Raw genomic sequence first — 23424 nt, forward strand, 5'->3', positions numbered from 1 at the left:
ATTTGAGGACTTCAATGGCTCAGACACCGGTTTGATACCGGAGTGGGTGGGTGAGATTCGGTGGCCTGCGTCGGGCAGGAGGTCAGACTAGACGATCATAATGGTCCCTTCTGACCTTAAAGTCTATGAGTCTATGAATAGGAGTTAGGTGCCTAAATGCCTTTGGGCAAGTCATGTAGGCCGAGATCCTCAGTCTCATTCAGTTAGCCAAGAACAGAGCCCACCTCTCCCGACTCCCAGTCCCGCATCTTAGCCACAGGGACATGCTTTGTCCTCCCTTTAGGTTGACATTCTACATGACCATCAAAGACTCTGGCCATTTCCACTCTGTCCCTGGCTCCAGCGGAAGCCACAGCTTTGAAGGCCGATTAACCAGGCTAACAATCCAAGGTAGAATTTGATATATTTTATTATATTGTACTGTTTAATTGGGAAGCCATGTATCTGCCTGATTAAGCATTTCAATAATTGAATTTTATCTCAGAGCATAATATAGGTCAGAGCTCGCAGACTCGCGGCTTCCACGCCAGCAGACAGCATCATTAGCAGGGAGAGGTTTTTCTTCTGACTGGCCTGGCTAAGGCAATAAAACCTAAGGAGTCAGGGTTTTTTTTTTTTTTTTTTTAAATCACAACGCTTGGTGCTTGCCTGGGGCTTTTCACCTCACAGCCATTGACTCGGGAGAACAAGCCACGTTCTCCATTTACAAAGCAGTACAGAGCGGTGGAGTGACTTGTCGAGGACACACATCTGCACTGCACCCCGGAGGTGCAATTCCCAGCTCACGCAGACCAAGGCGCTAACTCTGCTCCAGCTAGCCGGCTAAAATTAGCCGGGTAGCTGCAGCTGCCCGGGGGGCGGGGCGGGGCGGGCTAGCTGCTGCACAGTCCCACCCACCCATCTGGGTACGTTCTCGGGCAGCTAGCCCAAGCCATCGGCCGTGCTGCTGCAGCCACGCCCATTTACATCAACGCGGGCTGAGAATTACACCGCCCAGCTGCTGTGTAGACATACCCTGAGTCAGAGCAGAGCTGGGGTCTCCCAATCCAAAATCCATCAGTCCACCTTCCCTTTTAGGAGGTGGAGGTAATCGGCTAGAGGATCCTCCCACTTCCTCTATGGAACTCCTCCTCCACGTCCCCTTCCTTTGGCTTAGCGGGCTGGCCCTCTCTGCACAATAACCCAGCTGCGAGCTAGCTTCCGAGCTCACGCTCACGTGCGCGCCCGTCTCCCTCTCATCTCCCCTCTCACCTGACGCGAGTTTGATTTCTAGAGCGGTCCGGATCAAGGCCATCAGCGTGGAAGTGAAGTGGACCGTTAAGTCCGGGTCCGAGATCGGCATGTTCATCCGCACCAGGCGCTGAGGAACCAAGCAGAGCTGCTGTCAGTGCCTGCTGGCGCTGTCCCTCCCCCACCCTCCACGCTGCCCCTTCTAAGGGGATCATCCCTCCCCCCGATTCTTACAATAGCAAAATCACAAGTCTGTGCCATTCGGAAACGCTAACCGTTCGCGTGCTGATTGTTGGGAGACGCAGCCTTGCCCCTGGGGAGGGCGGCTTCTTTTCTGGACTGCTGCGGAACCAGAGGGCTCACTGCAAAGTTCTCAGACTGGGATTTGCCAGCATTCATGCTGCCCTCAGAGGGGTATATTTTGTCTCCAGCTGGATCAATTTGATCTCCCTTGGCAACATCCCATGGCAGGACCTACCACCCTAGCCTAATCTCCCACCACGTGAGCTCCACGGGTCCTGGTTTGGGCAACAGAAGCACAGCAGCAGCTGAGGCCTTCTCTCAGCTATCTTCGGGGTGCTACTGATGCTTCTACCAAACCAGTCACACCCTGGTTGTGTATGTCTAAGGAAAGCCACTCAGTCAGGGTCACCGCTGGCCAGGCAAGAGGCATAGGGTGACATGGCACATTAAGGAGAACACTCTATGGCTGACTCCAGCTGCAGGCGTTACCTGTCCCACAGGGAGGCTACAGCACAGAGACAAAGAGCCACAAGCAGGACCTGGGAGCCTCAAGTCGGTCTGAAGGGTGAGTAGGTCGACACTGCAGGGGCAATTCCCTTCTGGGGTCAGTGAGTGCAACGCCACCGCAGCGAGTGTGGCTGTGCCTGCTGATCCCAGCTGTGCATCTGGCCCTGCATTTATACGGAGTTCTGGGAGACGTGGCGTGCCCTGACCGTGCACACAGTCACGCTGCTGTCTCACCCCACGCCTGTAAGGAGAGCTGAGCGAGACAGAGAAGGGGTCTGACCTGCCACGCGCACGAGGGCTGCTCCTAGCTAAGGGAGAGGGAGGATCCCTGTTATGACAGACACACTGGACTCTTTTCTCCACCCCTCTCCTGCAGATCCCCTGCAATCCCATTAGAGCGCTGTAGCGCTCCTCCTCCCCTTCCCTTGCTGCCAGCTACGAACGCCCATCCAGTCCATAGCAATGCCATGGCCGAGTAGCTGGAAGGAGTCCTTTTATTGAGGAGTGCTAGGCCCTCCCTTCACCCTTTCCTCCTGGCAGTGGAGTGTGATGCCCGCACAAAGCTCCAGCTCCTCCCCTTTGATGGGCAAGTCACAGCATCAGAGTGACTCTTTCCAGAGTCTGGCTAGGGATCTTGAGGCCCTGTGGGAACGCTTCCCCCATCATCCATGATTAGACTCCCCGGGCCAAATGAATCACTGGTGTCACTCGAATGAAGTCAATGAGATTACACCAAGTGTGCCACTTTGGCCCATCAGCTCTTCCTGCTTTTGAACAAGTTGGCTGGTGGAGCAGTAAGTGATCACTAGAGGCCCAGCCCTCCAGGCTAGCTGATAACCTGAGCACTGTTCAGTAAGGACTGATTTCTTTTCCTCAGCAAATGCTGAGATCCCAGTTCCTCAGCTTTCATATGCTGTTCAGAAACTTCCTAAACTGGAGCCAAAGCAGACAAGCCTCTACATTTCTTTTCTCTAAGATTTCATGCAACACAAAGAAGTTACTGGTTGTTATCTGTAGAGTTATTTTATTTTTTTTGCTCCTGTGAAAGGGGTTTGCATAGGTCGGTAGAACCCAAGGTTTGGGTCCCCTGCACAGGGTGGATTTCATCCCTGGGGAGTGCCATCTGGAAGCTGATTAGGCTGTTAGTTTGATCACTCCAGGGAAACCTTTTCTTTGTTTAACAGAAGTTCAGCACTTTGCTAAGGGCATTTAAGTGGGTTCTTTGTGATTCTTCACCATGCTGAAGATATTTGTACATAAAGGGTTGCCACAGCTGCGTGTGCACAGAAAGGGCCAGACTGGACCTAGGCGCTGGATGGGCTTGCCAGGGGCAAAGAACCAGCCTTCTGTCTGCATCCTCTCATCCCTGTGCTCTCCTACACACAGGGGCAGTGTCTCTCTACGAACTCCTGGGGTACAAAGCACTCCACCAGGGGTAGGGGAAAGTGGAGACATGGCTCCACCCCCTCCACTCCAGGCAACACAGCTGGCCAGATGCACAAGGGAGAACGTGTTGCAGCCCCCTACAGGGAGGCACCGTGAACGCACTCCTCGTGTGCTCCCAACAGTTCCAAGAGGGACTGTGCTGGAGAAGCCCTATTGAAGCCAAATCCATCCTAATTGAATTGGCCTCATTAGCACTGACTTGGTAAGGCAACTCCCATCTTTTCATGTACTGTATATTTATACCTGCTTGCTGTATTTTCCACTCCATGCATCTGATGAAGTGGGTTCTAGCCCACGCAAGCTTATGCCCAAATAAATTTGTTAGTCTCTAAGGTGCCACAAGGACTCCTCGTTGTTTTTACTGATACAGACTAACACAGCTACCCCTCTGAAACCTATTGAAAAGGTGTCCCTTTCTGCCTAAAACTCAAACACTTCCCAGGAGAAACTGAATCTGGATTCAGATCCAGACACCACTTCCTTGCCCCATCTCCAACCACCGCAGAGAGGGAGACTAATAGTTTCAAAAGTGCCTAAGTGATTTAGGAGCCTACTTTTTTTAAAGTGATCTGGACATGTAGGCCTGGTCAACACTTAAAAATCAGATTGAACTAGCTATATGGCTCAGGGCTCTGAAAAATGTTGATCCCTGAAAGCTGCAGGTAGGTTGACCTAACCCCAGTGTAGGTGTTGGAATTCCATCTGGCAGAAGTGGATTAACTACACTGACAGAAACTCCCCTTTTGTCGAGGTAGGAAGCACCTATGTTAGGTGCTACAATGGCACCGCTGCAGCACCGTAGCTGTCCTGTTGTAGTGGCTGTCGTTAGACAGGCACCTAAGTCTGGATAAAAGCCAATGGGAGTTAAGCCTGGTCCATACACAGTTTTTGTACCAGTATAACTATGGCAGTGGAGGGTGTGATTATTTTCTATCTGTATAGTTGTACTGGTACAATCCCTTGTGTGGATGCAGTTATACCTGTATAAAGGGGCTTTACGCTGGCATACTTTATTCCCCTTCCCTTACTGGAGTAAGCTATACCACTAGAAGCACATTTATTCTGGTATAACTTTTGTTCACACTAGGAGGGTTTTAATACTTTAACTATGCCGGTATAGTTAGAGCGCCACAACTTTCGTGTATAGACAAGGCCTTGGGCTCCTAAGTGGCTGGCACTCTTGGAAATAGGACTTAGGTAGGGTGACCATATTTTCCCAAAGGGAAAACGGGACACCGCCACGCCGGCCTGAACCCCCCACCCCTGTGGGGCTGTCCCAAGCCGTCCCTGCCTCCTGCCCACACAGGGCCAGCCTCCCCACTGGCAGCCAGGGCCGGCCCAAGGCCCCCCCCCGCCGCCTGCCCATGATTCCCCTTTCCCCCCATGTTCCCTTCCTCCCCCGTGCATTGGGCTGGTCATCCGAGCCCCCACCCCCGCTGCCTGCCCATGCACAGGGCCACTTGAGGCCCCCATCTCGCCTCTGCATGTGGGGCAGGGTGGCCCGAGCCACTCTATCAAGCCCTCCCTCCAGCACAGGGCTGGTGTTGCCACTCCCTCCCCCCCCCCCCCGCACGTTCCTCCATGCCCCGTTAGGGGTCCCACCCCACTTTTTTGGCAAAACTGGACATTTATCCCGTTTGCTCTTGCCAACTGATGATCAGTTTGGTCAAAAAAGTCGGGACGGCTGGGAGAGGGACTGTCCCAGCCAAAATGGGACGTATGGTCACCCTAGATTTAGGCCACGTCTACACTAGAGACCTTACAGCAGCAAAGCTGTACCGATGCAGCTGCGCCGCCGTAAGGTCTCCCATGTAGCCGCTCTACACTGACAGGAAAGAGCTCTCCCATCGGCATAATAAAACCACCCTCAACGAGTGGCGGCAGCCATGTCTGCAGGAGAGCATCTCCCACTGACATAGCGCTGTCCTCGCCGGTGCTTCTGCCGCTGTGACTTATGTCGCTCAGGGGTTCTGTCACCTGAGAGACAGAAGTTAGACCAACAAAAGTGCCAGTGTAGACATGGCCTTAGGCTCCTAAGTCACTCAGGTGCTTTTGAAAGTTTTACCCAGAGTCTTTTATCAGAGACTCCAAAGCTGGGAATAGGATTTTGTAGGGGTCTTGATGCTCAGTCCTCTGTTCTAATCATTAAACTGCTCTTCATAGAAAAGGACAGGACTCTCACATGAATATTCCGTCCTCCTTTTCCACCATCGGGGAAAAAACAGTTTGGACTCTTTGTGGGGGGGGGAAGCTCAGAAACTGTATTTCCCAGTGGTATAAACTGAACATTGACTTAGGAGTCGCATCAAACGCAACCACAGAGAGGGTGGAACTGAGGTAAAAATGGCGGAGCCTGATTCCCCTGTTCACTTCTAGGAGCGCAAACTTCTACACCACAGCTGGTAGCGCGCATCCCAGTTCGGGTAGATCCCAGCTCTGCTTGTGCTGACACACTATAAACAGCAGCGGGGCGGCCGCTCCGGCTACCTGCCCAGCTATGGACTCTGGGCGTCGGGTGAGACTGTACTCGGGGCAGCTAGTCTGAGCTGCTGCCTGTGCCGCCATGGGCACACTACTGCTTTTAGACTATTTTAGTCTGACTGTCTGCTTGTGCTAGGAAGCACCCATGCAGCTGCTCTGTACAGGTAACTCCTGTGACGTCAATGGAATCGTACCAGCACAAAGCATCATGGGAGAAATCCAGCCTGTACTGTTTAAACCACACTGGTTGCTTAAGGAAACTGGACTGTTAACGTGGGCATGTGCTTGCATCTGATCCTGAATGAATAACTCCTCTCATTAGCTTCATCAGCCCTCAACCTCAAACCCTCCCAGCTACTTGTGTGGCAACAGGCCGAGGGTTACACACACAACGCCAGCTGCCACAGAGGAGTGCGGGAAGAGCTCAAATAAATACTCGATCGCTCAGGGAAACTGGCCAGCCCTCGGAAGGGCAGGGATGAGCGTGGTAGGACTTTAAACACTATTTTGAGCCCTGCTGACATACAGTGGGGCGGGGGCACCCTTTGGGCACATTATCTTTGTCTATGGTGAACAAGCACTGGAAAGAGCTGAGACCACCCCATTCATTTTACACGTTAGGTTCTGATCCCACGTCTAAGGGGGCGAAAGGCTTGTGCAGCAACCCACTCTGCCCCCTACAGGTTTAGTCTAGTAATCAATGAGCTAAGAGAAACCAGGACAACCTAACAGAACCCCCTTTAAAACAAGGACAAGGGGTGCTCCTCTGTGTATTGACATGAGGGATAACAAAATCGAAGCTGAGCGTTTCCTCCTCATGTAATCCAAAGGCAATAGCAAATGCTGGCAAAGCTCCACACATTTTGTCTGTTCAATGGTGTAAAACCGAATAGCGCCTCGGTTGGAATATCCTCCTTCAGCACGCCAAAGGTTAGCGCAAACGCAGTGTGTTCAATGCAATCCAATGGTTAACTTACTGAAAGAGCCCCACTGAATCCTACTTCAGTGAGAGAGAGAGAGAGAGAGAGAGAGATAAGAGATGGAGAGAGAAAGAAGATGCGTGGAAATGAAGACCAAGCAGGTGAGAAAATAAATCCTCCTAGGAGAGCTCCATCCTCCTGAGAACTGGGACTGCAAAACCTGGCTCTCCCCATGGACCTAGCAGAGTTAATTCCCAAGAGGAGCCGTGCTCACGCACAGAGGGCAAAATGTAGCCCATACTGTGACCTGACACGGCACCACTGCCCTGAGGCCCTTCCTCGCAAGTTTCAATCAGTGCTGATGGGATGTCAAAGGCGAACTCTCCAAGGGCACGTGTAGCCCTGTGTATCTGCACGCACAAACAGACGTGTGGCGCAGCCGGTTAACTGAGCAAACGGGCGCTCACGTGTACATGCAAACCAGTGTTCGCTGGGTGCAGTGCTAGCGGCCCACCTGGACATGTGGCCCTCCATATTTATTCTGTGTCCCATTGTAACCATACTGCTCAATAGCAGGAGTGATGTGACTGGCTGCCTTGCCTTGCGGAGTCCTACATAGCCTTTACAGCCATACAGTGCAAACTAATCGGATGACCTAATGCCAACACCTCTAGAGTGACCCAGCATGGGTTATTTCTGATTGGACATGTTAGCAATACATGCCAGCCATGGCACGGAAAGACAAGAATAACTTTTAGCCTGTGCACAGCATTTTTCATCTGAGGATCTCAAAGCACTTTACAGATATTCATTTGGAACTAAAATCCGGCTGTTAATGTCAGAGATGGTGTAGCGAGTCCAGCAGACTCAACCAGACTCCCTCCTGGGGGAAGCACAAGCTAGCTCCAGCACCACTGCAATGTGTGGCACAATCATGGCCCTCCACACCCAGCCAGGAGAGAGGATGGACAAGACCAGGGCCTTCCCTCTGCCCTCCATCCAGCTCCTCCCACAGTTGGTAGCAAGGATCAGTGTGCACGCCCTCCAATGGGACTGTAGTTAGCCACTGAGCAAGGAAAGTCTCTTTGCACTCCCTGCAATGCCTTGCTTACCCGTGCACATTCCGACCATAAGCCTCACTACTCCTGTCCGAGGCAGGTTATTATTGTTCCCATTAGGCAGAGAAGTGAAGTGACCTCCCCAAGGTCACAAAGAGAGTCAATAGCGGAGCCGGGAACAGAACTCAAGAGTCCTGACTCCCAATCCCCTACTTGAATGACTCCTTCCCAAAGAGCAGAAGACAGGATAGCAACCTGTAATGCACATGAATAAAGTGCTCTCATTATCTCTCTATAGCAAGATTTGGGTTTGTTTATCGCAATGGTTTTAAATCATCTACTTAGAGCAGCCACCCCTTTCCGAATGCATCCCCGGAGAAAAGGGAGAGGAAAAATCAGACCCTTTCTATGGTCGATTCCCCTTATTTGGGGGCTACCCACTGTCATGCTGAATAAGCACTCAGGGGCCAGGTTTGTTAGGAGAGACGCTCAGTCCTTTCACTAACTCCACCAGCACCCAGTTCAGCATGAGTCTGCTCAGGCTCCTAGAAACATCTAGTTCACACTGGACAAGCTGATTCATGTTGTCTTATCTGGCAACATAAATAGCAAATATCTCTTTAAAGTAACATTTCCCTCCAGTTACAGCACCTTGCAGTCCTTAATATGTGCCAAATATTTATTTTTTTCTTCCTCCCATTTAAAAGCCTCATCTACCTGCAATGCTGCTAGGCCCTGCCACATAAAAATCATGGAATCGTAGGACTGGAAGGGTCCTCGAGAGGTCATCTAGTCCAGTCCCCTGCACTCCTGGCAGGACTAAGTATTATCTAGACCATCCCTGACAGGTTGTTGTCTAATCTGCTCTTAAAAATCTCCAGTGATGGAGATTCCACAACCTCCCTAGGCAATTTATTCCAGTGCTTAACCACCCTGACAATTAGGAAGTTTTACCTAATATCCAACCTAAACCTCCCTTGCTGCAATTTAAGCCCATTGCTTCTTGTCCTATCCTCACAGGTTAAGGAGAACAATTTTTCTCCCTCCTCCTTGTAACAAATTTTTATGTACTTGAAAACTGTTATCATGTTCCCCCCTGAGTCTTCTCTTCTCCAGACTAAAAAAAACCCAGTTTTTTCAATCTTCCCTCATAAGTCATGTTTTCTAAACCTTTAATCATTTTTGTTGCTCTTCTCTGGACTTTCTCCAATTTGTCCACATCTTTCCTGAAAAGTGGCGCCCAGAACCGGACACAATATTCCAGTTGAGGCCTAATCAGCGCGGAGTAGAGCGGAAGAATTACTTCTTGTGTCTTGCTCGCAACATTCCTGCTAATACATCCCATGGCTTACAGTTTAGGGGCCTGATTTTCAAAGGTGCGGAGTGTCCAAAACTCCCACTGAAGTCCATGAGAGCTGTGTGTGCTCAACACTTCTGAAAACCCTGTAATCAGCACTTCCCTCTACAACCCCCATGCTGAGAAAAATGTCAAAATGTTGCTTAAAGTTTCTGTGACGGTTCCTTGCAAATCCAGAGGACCTGGGAGGAAGTAATTGCTTTGTCTTTGACCTGATCTAGCTTCTGGGTCTATGCAACGCATGTAGAAGTCAGCAGAGGAGGCCTTGCACTTTTACTGAGGCTAGGTCTACACTACAGCGGGGGTCCGACCTGAGATACGCAACTTCAGCTACGTGAATACCGTAGCTGAAGTGGCGTATTTTAGGTCGGCTTACCTGGCTGTGAGGACGGGGGAAAGTCGACCGCTGCCACCGACTCTGCTACCGCCTCTTGCCGCGGTGGATTTCCGGAGTCGACGGCAGAGCGATCAGGGATCGATTTTATCGCATCTTCACTAGACGCGATAAGTCGATCCCAGAACATCGATTGCCTGCCGCCGGACCCTCCGGTAAGTGTGGATGTAGCCTGAGTCACAAGCAATCTGCCCAGGCATCTGAGCACTTAGTTCAGACTAGGCGTGCTCAGGAGTGTAACACAATCGTTAGCAACCTAAGCTCGCACACCTTATCTGGCACCTTCCACCGTGCTTGGAAGTGGATTCACATTACACAGACTGAATTAACCCTCTCCATTCCTCTCCGGCACAACGAGGCAACCTTACAGCGCTATAACCCTGTGAGAGCTAACGAGCATGCTCAGTGAGAGAGGGGGCTGCATTATCTAGCCCCTCTGCTCTTCATGTCCCACTCAAAACCAAAACATGGCCCATTTTAGCAGTATTTCAGACGGCAGTCCTCACTCTGCGACCCACTGAGCCTTGGCACTGCCTGCTGCTTTGAAGTGTGATTCAAAAATTTGCCAGAAGGAACTGTAGGGAGGAGGGGAAGGGTTTAATTTGCAGCATTTTTCCATTACTCCAGATTTCAAAGGAAAACATAAGAGCGTGTTGATACAGATGGTAAGGGATCACAATGCTCCTAGACTCCAGTAAGGAGTTCACTCCACTCCAGGATCAACTTGGGACTGCCTGCCACAAATAAAAAGTGTGGCTAGCTACACTAATTAAATGGGGGAAGAAGACTACCTTGGACGAAGAGAAAAGCCCACGCTAGATCTCTGTGCCTGGCAAAAACAGATTTCTCTGCTCCTTTTGCCATTCCCCTTCCTTCACTTCATTTGCTCTCACATTTCCTCAAATGGAGTTTGAAGAGAAGTATCAGGCAGGAGATGGAGATCTAGTTCCTGATTTCCTAACCTGTGCCAGAGAAACTTCCTCAATCCCCAGATCTTAATTAGGCAGTTTCAGAGTCACTCTCCCTTCTCAACATGAGCAGAACAGAGGCTAACAAGAGGAACCTAACCAATGTATCAGAAGATCTTGTTAATGTTTCTGCAGTGAAAGGCCTCAGGGGCTGGGGCTGTGATATTTTCTCTAGAGCATCCTAATTAACTCTCTGCATCACAGAAGAGGGAGCAACCAGATAACAAGATAGCAGCCAATTACAGACTGGAGCATGGGTTACATCTGCAGCATTTCTTGCTCCAGGAGATGAGAGAGTCAGACGTGCCTCAGCTATTAACAGGGGTTGTAACTAAAGCTGGGCAACTAACTAACTGTGCACAGGTGTTCATTCCAGTAAAATACAGAACTGACCTGGCCTGAATCTGTGCCAATTTCATGTTCACTTTTAGAAAACAGTCTCCTGAAAATCTTTACTTACAGGAATTCCAGTGGAGACAGAGAATTTTAAGCAGATATTAAAGAATGTTAGGGGCAAACCATCTCAGTGTAGAGGGCTACTATACAGCCTATACATCCCTTACATCTCAGTGCTTAAGTGAAATTTAAAACCACATAGGCTGCCTATAGACCCTCTGCAAGGAAGTGAACTGTAAACATGAGTATGTGTATGGGGAATCTGACTCACTGTTACACTCATCCAAATGTCAATGGAAAAAACCACCATGTGCTCTGTGTAGCCTATTAAAACTAGCTAACACCACTCAAATTTTGGATACTGAAAACTCACTTTGAACTATTGTTTAGTCTCCAGAAGAGAAGAATGAGGGGGATTTGATAGCTGCTTTCAACTACCTGAGGGGGGGTTCCAAAGAGGATGGAGCTCGGCTGTTCTCAGTGGTGGCAGATGACAGAACAAGGAGCAATGGTCTCAAGTTGCAGTGGGGGAGGTCTAGGTTGGATATTAGGAAACACTATTTCACTAGGAGGGTGGTGAAGCACTGGAATGGGTTACCTAGGGAGGTGGTGGAATCTCCTTCCTTAGAGGTTTTTAAGGCCCGGCTTGACAAAGCTCTGGCTGGGATGATTTAGTTGGGAATTGGTCCTGCTTTGAGCAGGGGGTGGGACTAGATGACCTCCTGAGGTCCCTTCCAACCCTGATATTCTATGATTCTATGATTCTATTCATGGGCAATTTATGGGACAAAAATCACCGGGGGAGGGGGAGGGGGGAAGAATGATTCCCAACAGTGAATACATTCAAAAGAATTGAGAACTGCTGACGGAAATCTGCTGGCAGAAAAAGAATCTGAATTTGTTGAATAAATTATTTGCTATGAATAATTAACCCTGTTCTAATTGTAACTATTATCCTCTGACTTATTTAATGCCCTGTCTTTTGACTGGCTAGTCATTGCATTTCCCCATACAAACACTGCTCGGAGAAGGTAGAATGACCAGCCTGTTAGCATAGAGACCAGTTAAAGGCTGTGATTCATTTAGAATCTTTCACAGCATAATCCAGACATTCAAATTCTGCTGGCCCCATTCTTGACACAAAGCTTGGGAAGGGAGAATATTTGCCAGGTGTCCCCAAAGCCAGTCTGGCCGCTTTGATATGGCCTAAGGAATTCTAAAGTATAGCCCATGGGCACTACCATCTCAGTATGCAAGGCTCAATCTTTGGGCCAACAGAGGGTTACTCAGAACAAGATGAAGCATTGCATGCTGGAATTTGTAGTCAACATGGGCTGCACCTGTGGTTCAAGATGGGCAAGGTAAGGGGATGGACCGGGTATTCTTGGCAAATTGTCAGTGTGACGCTCAGCGGGGCAACGTTTGGATATTCCTGGTATCAGCAAAACCGTTGACGTTACATTGAGGCTTGGCAGAATTTGATTTTTTTTTTCATAATTTCGAGGGATAATATTGAGGAATCAAAAAATTAAAGCTTTATAACCAGTAAACATCCTATGTCAAAATATATGAAGTAAATAGCCTTAAATCAAACTCTAATAGGTTCTCAAACATCATTTTTCTTACTTTGCCTATCTGTACATTCCCACTATTACCTATGGAAATATTTTTTCCATCTGTTTGTGTGCATACAGTGAAGTCGACATTTCCTGACATTGACCAATAAAAATCAAATCTTTCCAAGCCTAATGACTTTCTGCTCCAAAGTCCCACCTCGACTCAAATCAACCTGAACCCCCTCCTCCAAATTCTAATTCACTTTGGCATCAACTCAATAGCAACGCATTGCCAAGTACACAGAGGGCGTTGCGCTGGTTGGGTTTCCTTCCCCCAGTTTCACTGCAGCTACACCGGAAAGTCTGGGATGTATAAAATCAGCCCCACGCTGAAAATGCCATTGTCGATAGCTGTGTACAATGACTGCAAATGCTTGGGCTCCAGTTTTGCCAGATGACGAAAAGCACGCTGTTGGAATGCTCACTGTATTGCCTTGGGCTTTGTCTTCACTACCCGCCGATCCGGCGGGTAGCAATCGGTTTATCGGGGATCGACTTACCGCGTCTACTGAAGACGCGGTAAAATCGATCCCTGATCGCTCTGCCGTCGACTCCGGAAATCCACCTCGGCAGGAGGCGGCAGCGGAGGCGGCGGCAGCGGTCGACTTTCCCGCGTCCTCACCGCTAGGTAAGCCGACCTAAAATACGCAACTTCAGCTACGGTATTCACGTAGCTGAAGTTGCGTATCTTAGGTCGGACCCCCGCTGCAGTGTAGACCTAGCCTTGAAAACTAATGAAGGACAGATTTCCAAGAGAGAGAATCATGAGCACCAAGATGCATGCAACCATTGCAGCCACAAAATCTTTTAATGTATTCAGATAATGCACTGACCATTTTCCTATGCAATTTTTCCAGGCGTGCATGTATGCGTACATACACAAGGGCAGGGTTATCCAGGATTATTTGTCTACAAACCTGCTAAAAAGACCAATGTTTAGAAGCTTCCATGCTCCCAGTGTACGTTATAAAAAGAGGGGAGACCCATAACTAGAGCCGGGCAAATAATGGGTTTTTTCCTGTTTGCTGCTAATTTTAAAGAAATTGACCAATTTTTTTTTTTTTTTTAATTTTCAGCAAATCTAAAAGTCAAAAAAAAAAAAAAAGGTTTCTGGTCGAACTAAACATTTAATTCAACCTGAAACAAAATGTTTCCATTTTGTCAAAAATGAAACAATTCATTCAACCCAAACTAAATGTTTTGTTCCATTTTTGGCCACCTGTAAAGGTTTTTTGTATTTTTTATAAACAAACAAAATGTTGCTTTGAACCAAAACGTTTTGTTTCAAAAATGTCAGCATAAAACATTTTGATTATTTTGTACTTTTGTTTTGTTTTTGACAAGACCAGTTTGGCGAAACTGACACGAGCTCACAAAAATGTGTTGGTGTCGCCAAATCTGCATCTTTTGCCAAAAAATTTGGACCAGCCTTCCCCGTGGTTGCTGGCAAACTCACAAGGCCTGTACAGGACGACGATGAAGTCTCAGTAAACTTTGCTAAATGGACCGAAGGCTCTGATTTGAAACTATGCTACCACTAGAAGTTTAATCAATTGGAGGGAAGCCAAAGTGCTACTTTCCCCTACCCCAGCCCCAGCAATGTCGAGGAAAGTGGCCTTCTTCTTTCGAAAGCCCAGTGTCTCTTGGGATAAAGCTCTCCTGTCACCTGAGGAGTGTCAGAACAAGGCACTAAAAGATTCCCATGCATGAACATCAAGGCAAGCAGCAAGCCACGTGCATAACAACTCTGCAGGGATTGGTCTTGCTAACCAAGGAGAACAGTTCACAAAGGAGGAACAAAATAAACAAATTTTAAAAAAAGAAAGAAATTTGATGGAAAGAAACAGTAGCCCCAAAAGGCTGGAGAAAATAAACAAACAAAAAACAACACTGAAATATCGAGAAGGTCAACAGACAGAGACAGGGACAAATCCATACAGGCTGCTCAGATCTTTGCAATCAAAGAGAGAGTCAGGAAAATACACATGATACAAAGAGGGACAAAAAGGGCAAAAAACCTTTTGCCCAACAGAACAGAAAACAAATGACTTTTACTGACAGCGAGAGAACAGGAGAGGGCAAAGACAAAACATTGACTCCTTTCACTAGCTGTCTCTGAGCTACAGTTGCACAAGTAGAGGGTGTCATTTGAATTGTTAGTTACTTATTTTCTATCGTCTTAGAAAGCAAATTTGTTTGTGATCTGAAACATGTGCATGTAGCCGAGCATGGATGGTTGCACTGTGCCCCAAGCAGGGCCCACTGTCTGTCACACCGAGTTTTCCCATCAGTTACCAACAGATCGTGGTGAACTGCAATGGTAACACCAGGTAGACAATGACCACTTGGCAACCACTGGCGTCTAGGGCAACTGAATGCAACCATTCACATGCAGTGTTACTATGAGTGCAGATTTTCAGCACAAACATGTCTCCTTGCACATGCTCTTCCTAGACACGTCAGTTAATAAAAATGGAGGAGAGAGGCAATGAAAGCCAATGTCATTATTAGTGAAAGCATGGATTTTTACAAATTAAATTAGTGAAATCCCCTAGTAACACTGCTACCGCTATCAATGGAGATGAGCCCAACCTGCAATGACTGATCTAACCCTCCAGTACTTTGTGGGGGGGAATTCAAATCAAGATCCAGGGGCAAACTCCAGAGCTTGGACCTATTCTATAGTGAGCCAAAGTGGAACAATATATCTGACCACCTTCAACTCAGGGAAAGTCTGACTGTGAATCTGAACTTCACAGCTCGGACCCGTCTCTACTTATGAGTCTCGGTTACACTCCCTGCCATCTCTTTGGAGAGCTGTTACTTGATGAGTAAAAATTAAGGGTAGGAGAATCAAGTGGGTGTATTTTAAAAAAATACTCAAGGATACCTAAATGCTATGGGAGAGGTTTATAAATACAGACATAAATTAAACTGCATGTAGGAAGACTAATGTGAAAAGAACTTTCTAGTGACGAATGAGAGCAGATAAGTATGTAAGGTCTCAGGCTGGAAAAAAGTCTGCATATATAGGTTAAACAACAACAAATGCAGCCTCTAAACAATGCAGAATTACAAGCAGGGCCGGTGCAAGGAAGTTTTGCGCCCTAGGCGAAACTTCCACCTTGCGCCCCCCCAGTCCTTTGGCAGCTCCCCGCCCCCCCCCACCCTGAAGCGCCCCCCCCCCCCGCAGCAGCTCCCCCCCACGTCTACCCTGAGGCGCCCCCCTGCGGCAGCTCCCCCCTCGGGAGCCATGCGGCAGCTCCCCACCCCAGCTCACCTCTGCTCCGCCTCCTCCCCGAGCACGCCACCCCCGCTCTAATTCTCCTTCCCTCCCAGGCTTGCAGCGCCAAACAGCTAATTGGCGCTGCAAGCCTGGGAGGCGGGAGAAGTGGAGTGGTGACCGCGCGCTCGGGGAGGGGGCATAGGAACACTGTAAAAAAAAAATTGGGGGCACCACTTTTTGGCGCCCCCAAATCTTGGCGCCCTAGGCAACCGCCTAGTTTGCCTAAATGGTAGCACCGGCCCTGATTACAAGCAGCCAATAACCCTGTTAAAATGTATGTTTTAAACACACTTATTGGCTACTTTTAATGTAGAGAGGTAGGAAAAAGTAATACAATTGAAAATATTATGCTTCTATGTGTGTGCACGTACATACATATGCTCTAAAAAGCATATATAGAAAGTGGCCAAAAAACCCCAAATAAACAAAAACCAAAACCCAGCAGCTCTGAAAAATCAAGCTCACTGCGTCTTTGGGCCTCTAAAATAGACACACTTAAAAAAACCAGTGGCCACTTTTGCAAATGTCGTCCTTTCTGTGTGTGTATATATATTACCAACGGATATTTTAAATGGCTGAAATATGGAAGTTTAAAAATTGATAATGTGTCTGCAAAGTTTTTATAAGGACGTTTACTATATATTGGCCATTATTATATATTCATAATAGATACGCCCCTTCGGAGTACTCACATTTTATGCCAGGAGCATATCAAGATGCACACAGAAAATGTACCTAACTGATCATTCGTATAATACTGGAGCCAAAATCCTCCTCCAAGCCAACTATTCTTACCTTCTTTTCACTTTGTCCCATAGAGGGGAAATGCACTACAACAGGGAAGAGCCATGTGGAAAGTATTTATTTGAAACTTTGGTTGATATTTACATGTGCTACGAAAGGCCACAGTGAAATTCAGGTCTTCCCGGAAGTGGGTGGAGGTGGGGACTGGACCTGGGGTTTTGGCGTAGGCCCATCTCACATGGAACTGCTCCTGAAACTCAGTGTCACATAGTTTAAAAGAGAAACCAGGTGACACTTGGAGGTACGATGTGGTCTGGGTTCATTCCAACCTGTCACACCAAGTAAAGCTCAGGGTGGATGAGTGGGATTTTCAAAAATGCTCAGTGCTGGCCTAATTCTGTTTCCACTAAAGTCAACAGTAAAACTCCCATTGTCTTTAATGGGAGCCAGTCCTGCATGCTGTTGAAAATCCCTTTGAAGGCATGAGAACCAAAGCTAAAGAAATATTCCCAATGAAGCCCCCTCCAAATGCAAATTTCATGCAGAATTTGGTGGTGGCAGCGCAAGTCTCGCTGAAACCAATGGGAGGGAATTGGCTGGAATCCTGGATTGTGCTTTATACATTCAATCTAATTTATCTCTGCATTTCTACCACACTCTCCACAGCAGGGTCTGAAATGTAGCAACTAACGTATTTTTATAAATGTACTGTGTCTTGTGGCTTAATTAAAACTTTGTTTTAGGACAAATTATATGTGATTTCTCTTTTTCCTTTGGACCAAAATGGTTTGATTTGTGTGCAGTTGTTTCCACGAGTGTATTAGGGAGCATTTATGGTATTGGCTGTATTTAATAACTTGCTACCTCCTACGGCCCTGCCTATCCTAATTACTTTGACCTAATTAAAAGAAAAAAACAACACACAACTAAAAGGCTAGTCAGAGTAGACAGAGATATACAAAAATAAGTGGAGTTGTATTGATGGCGTAAATTGCTCATTAACTCGACTTCCCACCCCGCCAGTGGACTGGAAAGGAAGCAGAGAGATACAGAGAGCGCCACTTATATAGCTAGGTGGAGACATAGCTAGAAAGACAAACTAACGTGTCACAATTTTAATGACTGAAAAAAATATTATCAAAAATGCGGCACGTTTAAAATCCAGTCTGCGTAGAAAGAAGATAAAGCACCAGAAAGAACTCAGCATCACACCAATAATATCACAGGAAAACGGCACCCATTTCAGCCATGGCAAAAGAAGCTTTCACTGGTGGTTTGGGGAGTTTTTAAGGATGATCTACCTTATAGGCAACTCGAGCAGGGCATTTCTTTCCCAGGCCTAGAGGTGGGGACATGTGTCTCAGCATCTCATACATGTCAGTGTAACTGATGCGCCCGCTTGGAATTGAAGGCGGGGAGAGAGGGGGGGGGTGGCAAAAGCAGGAGGACACAGAAATCAAACCGGAACCAAAATAAAAATGGGGAGCAACACAAAGAGTGAAACGAAACCAGGGAGAGGGAAATGCAGGGGCGGAGCGGGGGAGAAAGCAGACAAGAAAAACAGATATCCGGTTAATCAGATTTCTCAGGAAAGAGAAAAATAAACAAAATAAACAGGAGGGTAAACTGTAGGATTTCTCCGCTTCCGTCCCTTTGGTTGAACCCCCGGTGTCTCCTCCTTATCGCAGAGAAATCCCAGGTTAAACGCTGACACACTAATCCCTGCGGCAGCAGTACGGAATGATTGATGTCTACGTCAATGGATGTGGAAAGGGATTGGGGTGGGTAGGGATTTTGTGGGGGATGGAGGGGGGTTTGTTTTTTTGTTTGCTTGTTTTTCAAATCAAAAAATGGTTGTATTCACCATGCCAGGGAGAGCTGGTAGGCAGAGTTATGGGACAGTCACAGATGTGACATATACAATGCTTCTCTTTTCCTTTTGTGAATAAGAAGTTTTGCTTCCAATTTAGGTTAAAGGCTAAAAGAGAAAGAAGAAGAAGAAGAATCCGCTTTTGTTTTTTCTCACATGGGTAGACTACGATTGCTCGGACTCCCAGAAAGAGCTGAATCTCTGCAGCACCCTATCCAATGAAACCAGACTCCTCCAACAACTCAGATTCGGATCTGACAAGGGCAGCCGCATAGCTCCCAGCCAACCTTCGATCTGCGAGTGGGGACTGGGGAGAGGAGGTGGCCATTCCATTGTCTAACCAACTGGCTTCATTAAAAGGGTACGTTGACCAGCCTGCGAGTTTGGGAGCAGTGGAAAAAGCTAGGAACTACCGGGGCTCAACAGAAGCCTTGCAATTCTGTCTCCATTGTTGATGAGTTTTGTTACAGCCAGAGTCCACGACAAATTAAATCCTCCATTGGGAAGAAGGGGCGGCAGAGCTGAAAAGCCATCCCTTCCTGGCTTGCTACCCCTACTGTTGCTGCCGTTGACTTTGGACACAACTGTAGTGTCTGGTTTTATCTTCCCAGCTGGCTGCGTGTTAATAATGTTTTGTAATTCCACAGTGCCTTTCATCCAAGGATACCAAAGCATATTAAAGAGCATTATTAATTAATATTAACCCCCCTGTGAAGCAGGGAAAGTATCATCTCCATTGTATAGATGGTGAAACTGTGGCACAAAGAGGTTAAATGAACTGGCATAGCTCATACAGCAAGTCAGGTGTAGACTCAGGAATAGAGCCCAAGTACCCTGAGTCCAAATGCTCTAGGGTGCTCACTAGACCACACTCCCAGGTACTACACAGATGGCTGATAGATGGGGGGCTGGTCTACACTGGGGGGCGGGAATCGATCTAAGATACGCAACTTCAGCTACGAGAATAACGTAGCTGAAGTCGACGTATCTTAGATCGATTTACCTTGGGTCCTCACGGTGCAGGATCGACGGCCGCGGCTCCCCCGTCGACTCCACTTCCGCCTCTAGCTCTGGTGGAGTTCCAGAGTCGACGGGGAGCGCGTTTGGGGATCGATTTATCGTGTCTAAACGAGACGCGATAAATCGATCCCCGATAGATCGATTACTACCCGCCGATTCGGTGGGTAGTCTGGACGTACCCGGGGAAAAGAAAGGAAGAGAGAAACAACTGACAAAAGCAAAAGGATAAGTGTCTATGCCTAGCCATTATCTCAACGTAGAAATACAGCCCTGGGGTTTTTATTCCCACCTGAAAAAAGTATATTTCTGATAGATTTTTAAACCTCATTGATCATATGAATTGAACATGGAATGTACATTTTAGAGAACTATCCACAGTGGCTCCAATATCTCTTTCTTGAGTGGTAACAGATAATTTAGACCCCATCATTTTGTGTGTATAGTTGGGATTATTTTTTTCCAATGTGCATTACTTTGCACTTATCAACACTGAATTTCATCTGCCATTTTGTTGCCCAGTCACCCAGTTTAGTGAGACCCCTTTGTAACTCTTTGCACTAAGCTTTGGACTTTGCATCATCTGCAAATTTTGCCATCTCACTGTTCACCCCTTTTCCAGATCATTTATGCGTGTGTTGAACAGCACAGGTCCCAGTAGAGATCTTTGGAGGGCTCCACTATATACCTCTGTCCATTGTGAAAAATGACCATTTATTCCTACCCTATGGTCTTGGTCTGTACTGCAAACCTAGACTGGTATAACTACGTTGCTCAGGAGTCAAAAGCCGTGTTGACTCTTCCCAAACATACTGTGTTCCATCTATGTGTCTGATAATTTTGTTCTTTAGTGCAGTTTCAACCAATTTGCCTGGAACTGAAGTTAAGATTACTGGCCTTTAATTGCCAGGATCGCCTCTGGAGCCTTTTTAAAAAATTGACATTACATTAGCTATCCTCCAGTTATCTGGTAGAGAGGCTGATTTAACAATAGGTTACATATCGCAGTTAGTAGTTCTCCAGTTTTATATCTGAGTTCCTTCAGAACTCTTGGGTGAATCCCATCTGGTGCTAGTTACATATTACTGTTTAGTTTATCAATTTGTTCAGAAATCTCCTCTACTGACACCTTAATCTGGGACAGTTCCTCAGATTTGTCACCTAAAAAGAATAGCTCAGGTGTGGGAATCTCCTCCACATCCACTGCAGTGAAGACCAATGGCAAAGAATTCATTTAGCTTCTCGGCAACGCCTTGTCTTCCTTGAGTGCTCCTTTAGCACCTCGATCATCCAGTGGCCCCACTGACTGTTTTGCAGGCTTCTTGATTCTGATGTACTTAAAAAACATTTGCTGTTATCTTTTGTATTTTTAACTATTTATTCTTCAGATATTTTCTCAGGCCTGCCTGACTACACTTTTACACTTGACATGCCAGACTTTATGCTCTTTTCTGTTTTCCTCAGTAGGATCTGACTTCCAACTTTTAAAGGATGTCTTTTTGCCTTTAACCATTTTGCCTTTTTTATTCTATTGTTTAGCCATGACGGTATCTTTTCGGTCCTCTGTTTTTATATTTATTTATTTATTTGGGGGGGTGGGTACATATTTAGTTTGAACCTCTGTTATGAATCAAGAATTGCCTCTCCCCAGGAGAAGCTGTTCCACATGTCTAGAAATGTTATTTCTGCATATCCTCCTGAGGTGACGTACCCAGTCAATATGAGGGTAGTTGAAATCCCTCATTATTATTGCGTTATCTGTCTTTGTTGCTTCTATAATCTCTCTGAGCATTTCATAATCACCATCACCATCCTGGTCAGCTGCTCAATATTATACTCCTACTGTCCTACTCCTATTGTTCAAGCATAGAATTTCTATCCAAAGAGATTCTATGGTACAGTTTGAGTCATTTAAGATTTTTACTTTATTTGACTCTATGGTTTCTTTCACAGACAGAGCCACTCCACCACCAATGCAACCTGCTCTGTCATTCTTATATATATATATTGTACTCTGGTATTACCATTTCCAACTGATTGTCCTCATTCCACCAAGTTTCCACAACACTTATTATAACAGTATCCTCATTTAATGCCAGGCACTCCAGTTTACTCATCTTAGTACTCAAGACTGCTAGCATTTGTATGTAAGCATTTGTACATTTTATCAATATTCAGTTGCTTCCCTCCATATGTTATATTTAAATGGCATTCTTTTACATTTGACTGTTCCTCAGTAGGCCCTACCTTTATCTTTACCAACGTCTTTCCTATCACCTTTCCTAGACCATAGAGTTCACCCTTTAATAAATTCATCCCTAACGGAGATCTCCACTGGAACCATGTGCTCCTCTGCATCTGTCGGCTTTCCTTCAGCTCTTAGTTTAAAAAATAGTCTAAAACCTTTTTGAATATTAAATGCTAGCCGTCTGGGTCCATTTTGGTTTAGGTGGAGCTCATCCTTTCTGTAGAGGCTCCTCTTTTCCTCAAAAGGTTCTTCAGTCCTTAATAAACCTAAGCTAAAACCCTCCTCCCCCTACACCATCATCTCATCCAAGCACGACAGTACTTTGCAAGTCCATTACACTGTCATCTGAGGATCTCAAAGAGATCTGTGTTGTTCCTAACGGCAGTCTCTGCTATTACACTGTGGCAGAGAAAGACTATTCAGTCCCTCATCCTTTCCTAAGCCTATGTAAGCATTCCCACCCTGCTGCATCGTTAACTGGGCCCTTGATCTAATGTCCTTTCAACTCAGGAAAGAGCAGGGATCAGAGGTTAGTCACTAAACTGAAAGTGCAACATCAGCTAAAAATCCAAAATAAAATGTCCCCATATTACTAGATTTCCTCCTCAGTATCCTGCAGAAATATTATTATGCTGTCTCTCTCTCTCTTATATATATATATATATGAGTGTTGCCCCTTGCTCACCCCTTCCCATCTAGACCATGAGGGATGGAAGCTTTTGAGTTCACTGTCTCATAAGGCTGCCTTTCTCCAGCCAGCTGGGATGTAGGAGTAGATGGGGAATTGATGCATCAAGGGATAAGGGGGCAGTCAATCATTCCTTTTCAGGCAACGGGTTAGTCACGTTCCAGTTTCTTTTCAGTATCGTTTGCATTTGCAGTTTGGATAAAAAGGAAAAAAAAAAAAAAAAGAAAACCAAAGAAGGAAATGCTGGACAGACTCTCTGAAATTCCAAACCTTGTATGCCACCCTATGAGGGCACTTCTTTCCTAAGCCAAGGGGTGGAGCAATAACACGTAACAAATTGTACATATCCTTATAATGAATCCGGCAACTGGAAAGAAAACATCACAAGTTATAACAGCACAGGCAAGGAGGGAGGCCTTGTTCCAAAAGATCACTCCCCTACAGAACATAGCAAATGGCAGAGGGTGGAGGAGGAAAACATTCTAGAAACAAGGTTAATTTGACAGTGATTGGGTTTTCTGGGAGGTAGACACCTTAATTCAGATCTAGAGAGGGAGAACTTCCAGTTGCTCTACAAAAGCCACAGCATAAAGTAGCATGGATGTTTTAATTACTGTCCGAACTACAATGCAATAGAAAAGATCTTCTAACCACCGCATTTAATTATGGGAGTCACTAATGTTATAGTTCTTTAATGTGTCTGAAATATAAGAACATAGAAGATTAACAGTCAGCTCAGTAGTTTGCTATCTTAAGAGCCTTATGAGACTGATTAGGACTGAGAAAATTCAGATCCCATTAGTAATAACTGAAATCAGAAATCGCAAAGTTGTTTTTATGGTTAATTCTATTATTTTAAAAAAAATGTTTTCAGTTAATCTAGCAGCTGGATTAAGAAACGTCATGGATTACTTTTATTTCTAATTATAATTAGCCAAATCACCTAAATAAATAG

At 46.5% G+C, this 23424-nt stretch overlaps 1 protein-coding gene across 1 annotated transcript in view; it reads right to left on the reverse strand.

Moving 5' to 3' along the window:
- Window positions 1-23424, reverse strand: part of CACNA1B (calcium voltage-gated channel subunit alpha1 B) — a 502784-nt gene that overhangs the window by 23263 nt on the left and 456097 nt on the right. The window contains exons 41-42 of the mRNA XM_065418603.1: window positions 17948-18044; window positions 1252-1360 (exon numbers count right to left, since the gene is read on the reverse strand). Coding sequence (XP_065274675.1) covers window positions 1252-1360; window positions 17948-18044 — 206 coding nt within the window. The remainder of the gene's footprint in view (window positions 1-1251; window positions 1361-17947; window positions 18045-23424) is intronic.

This window comes from Emys orbicularis, chromosome 18 (assembly GCF_028017835.1).
Source record: "Emys orbicularis isolate rEmyOrb1 chromosome 18, rEmyOrb1.hap1, whole genome shotgun sequence".
In the NCBI taxonomy this organism is placed as follows: domain Eukaryota; kingdom Metazoa; phylum Chordata; order Testudines; family Emydidae; genus Emys; species Emys orbicularis.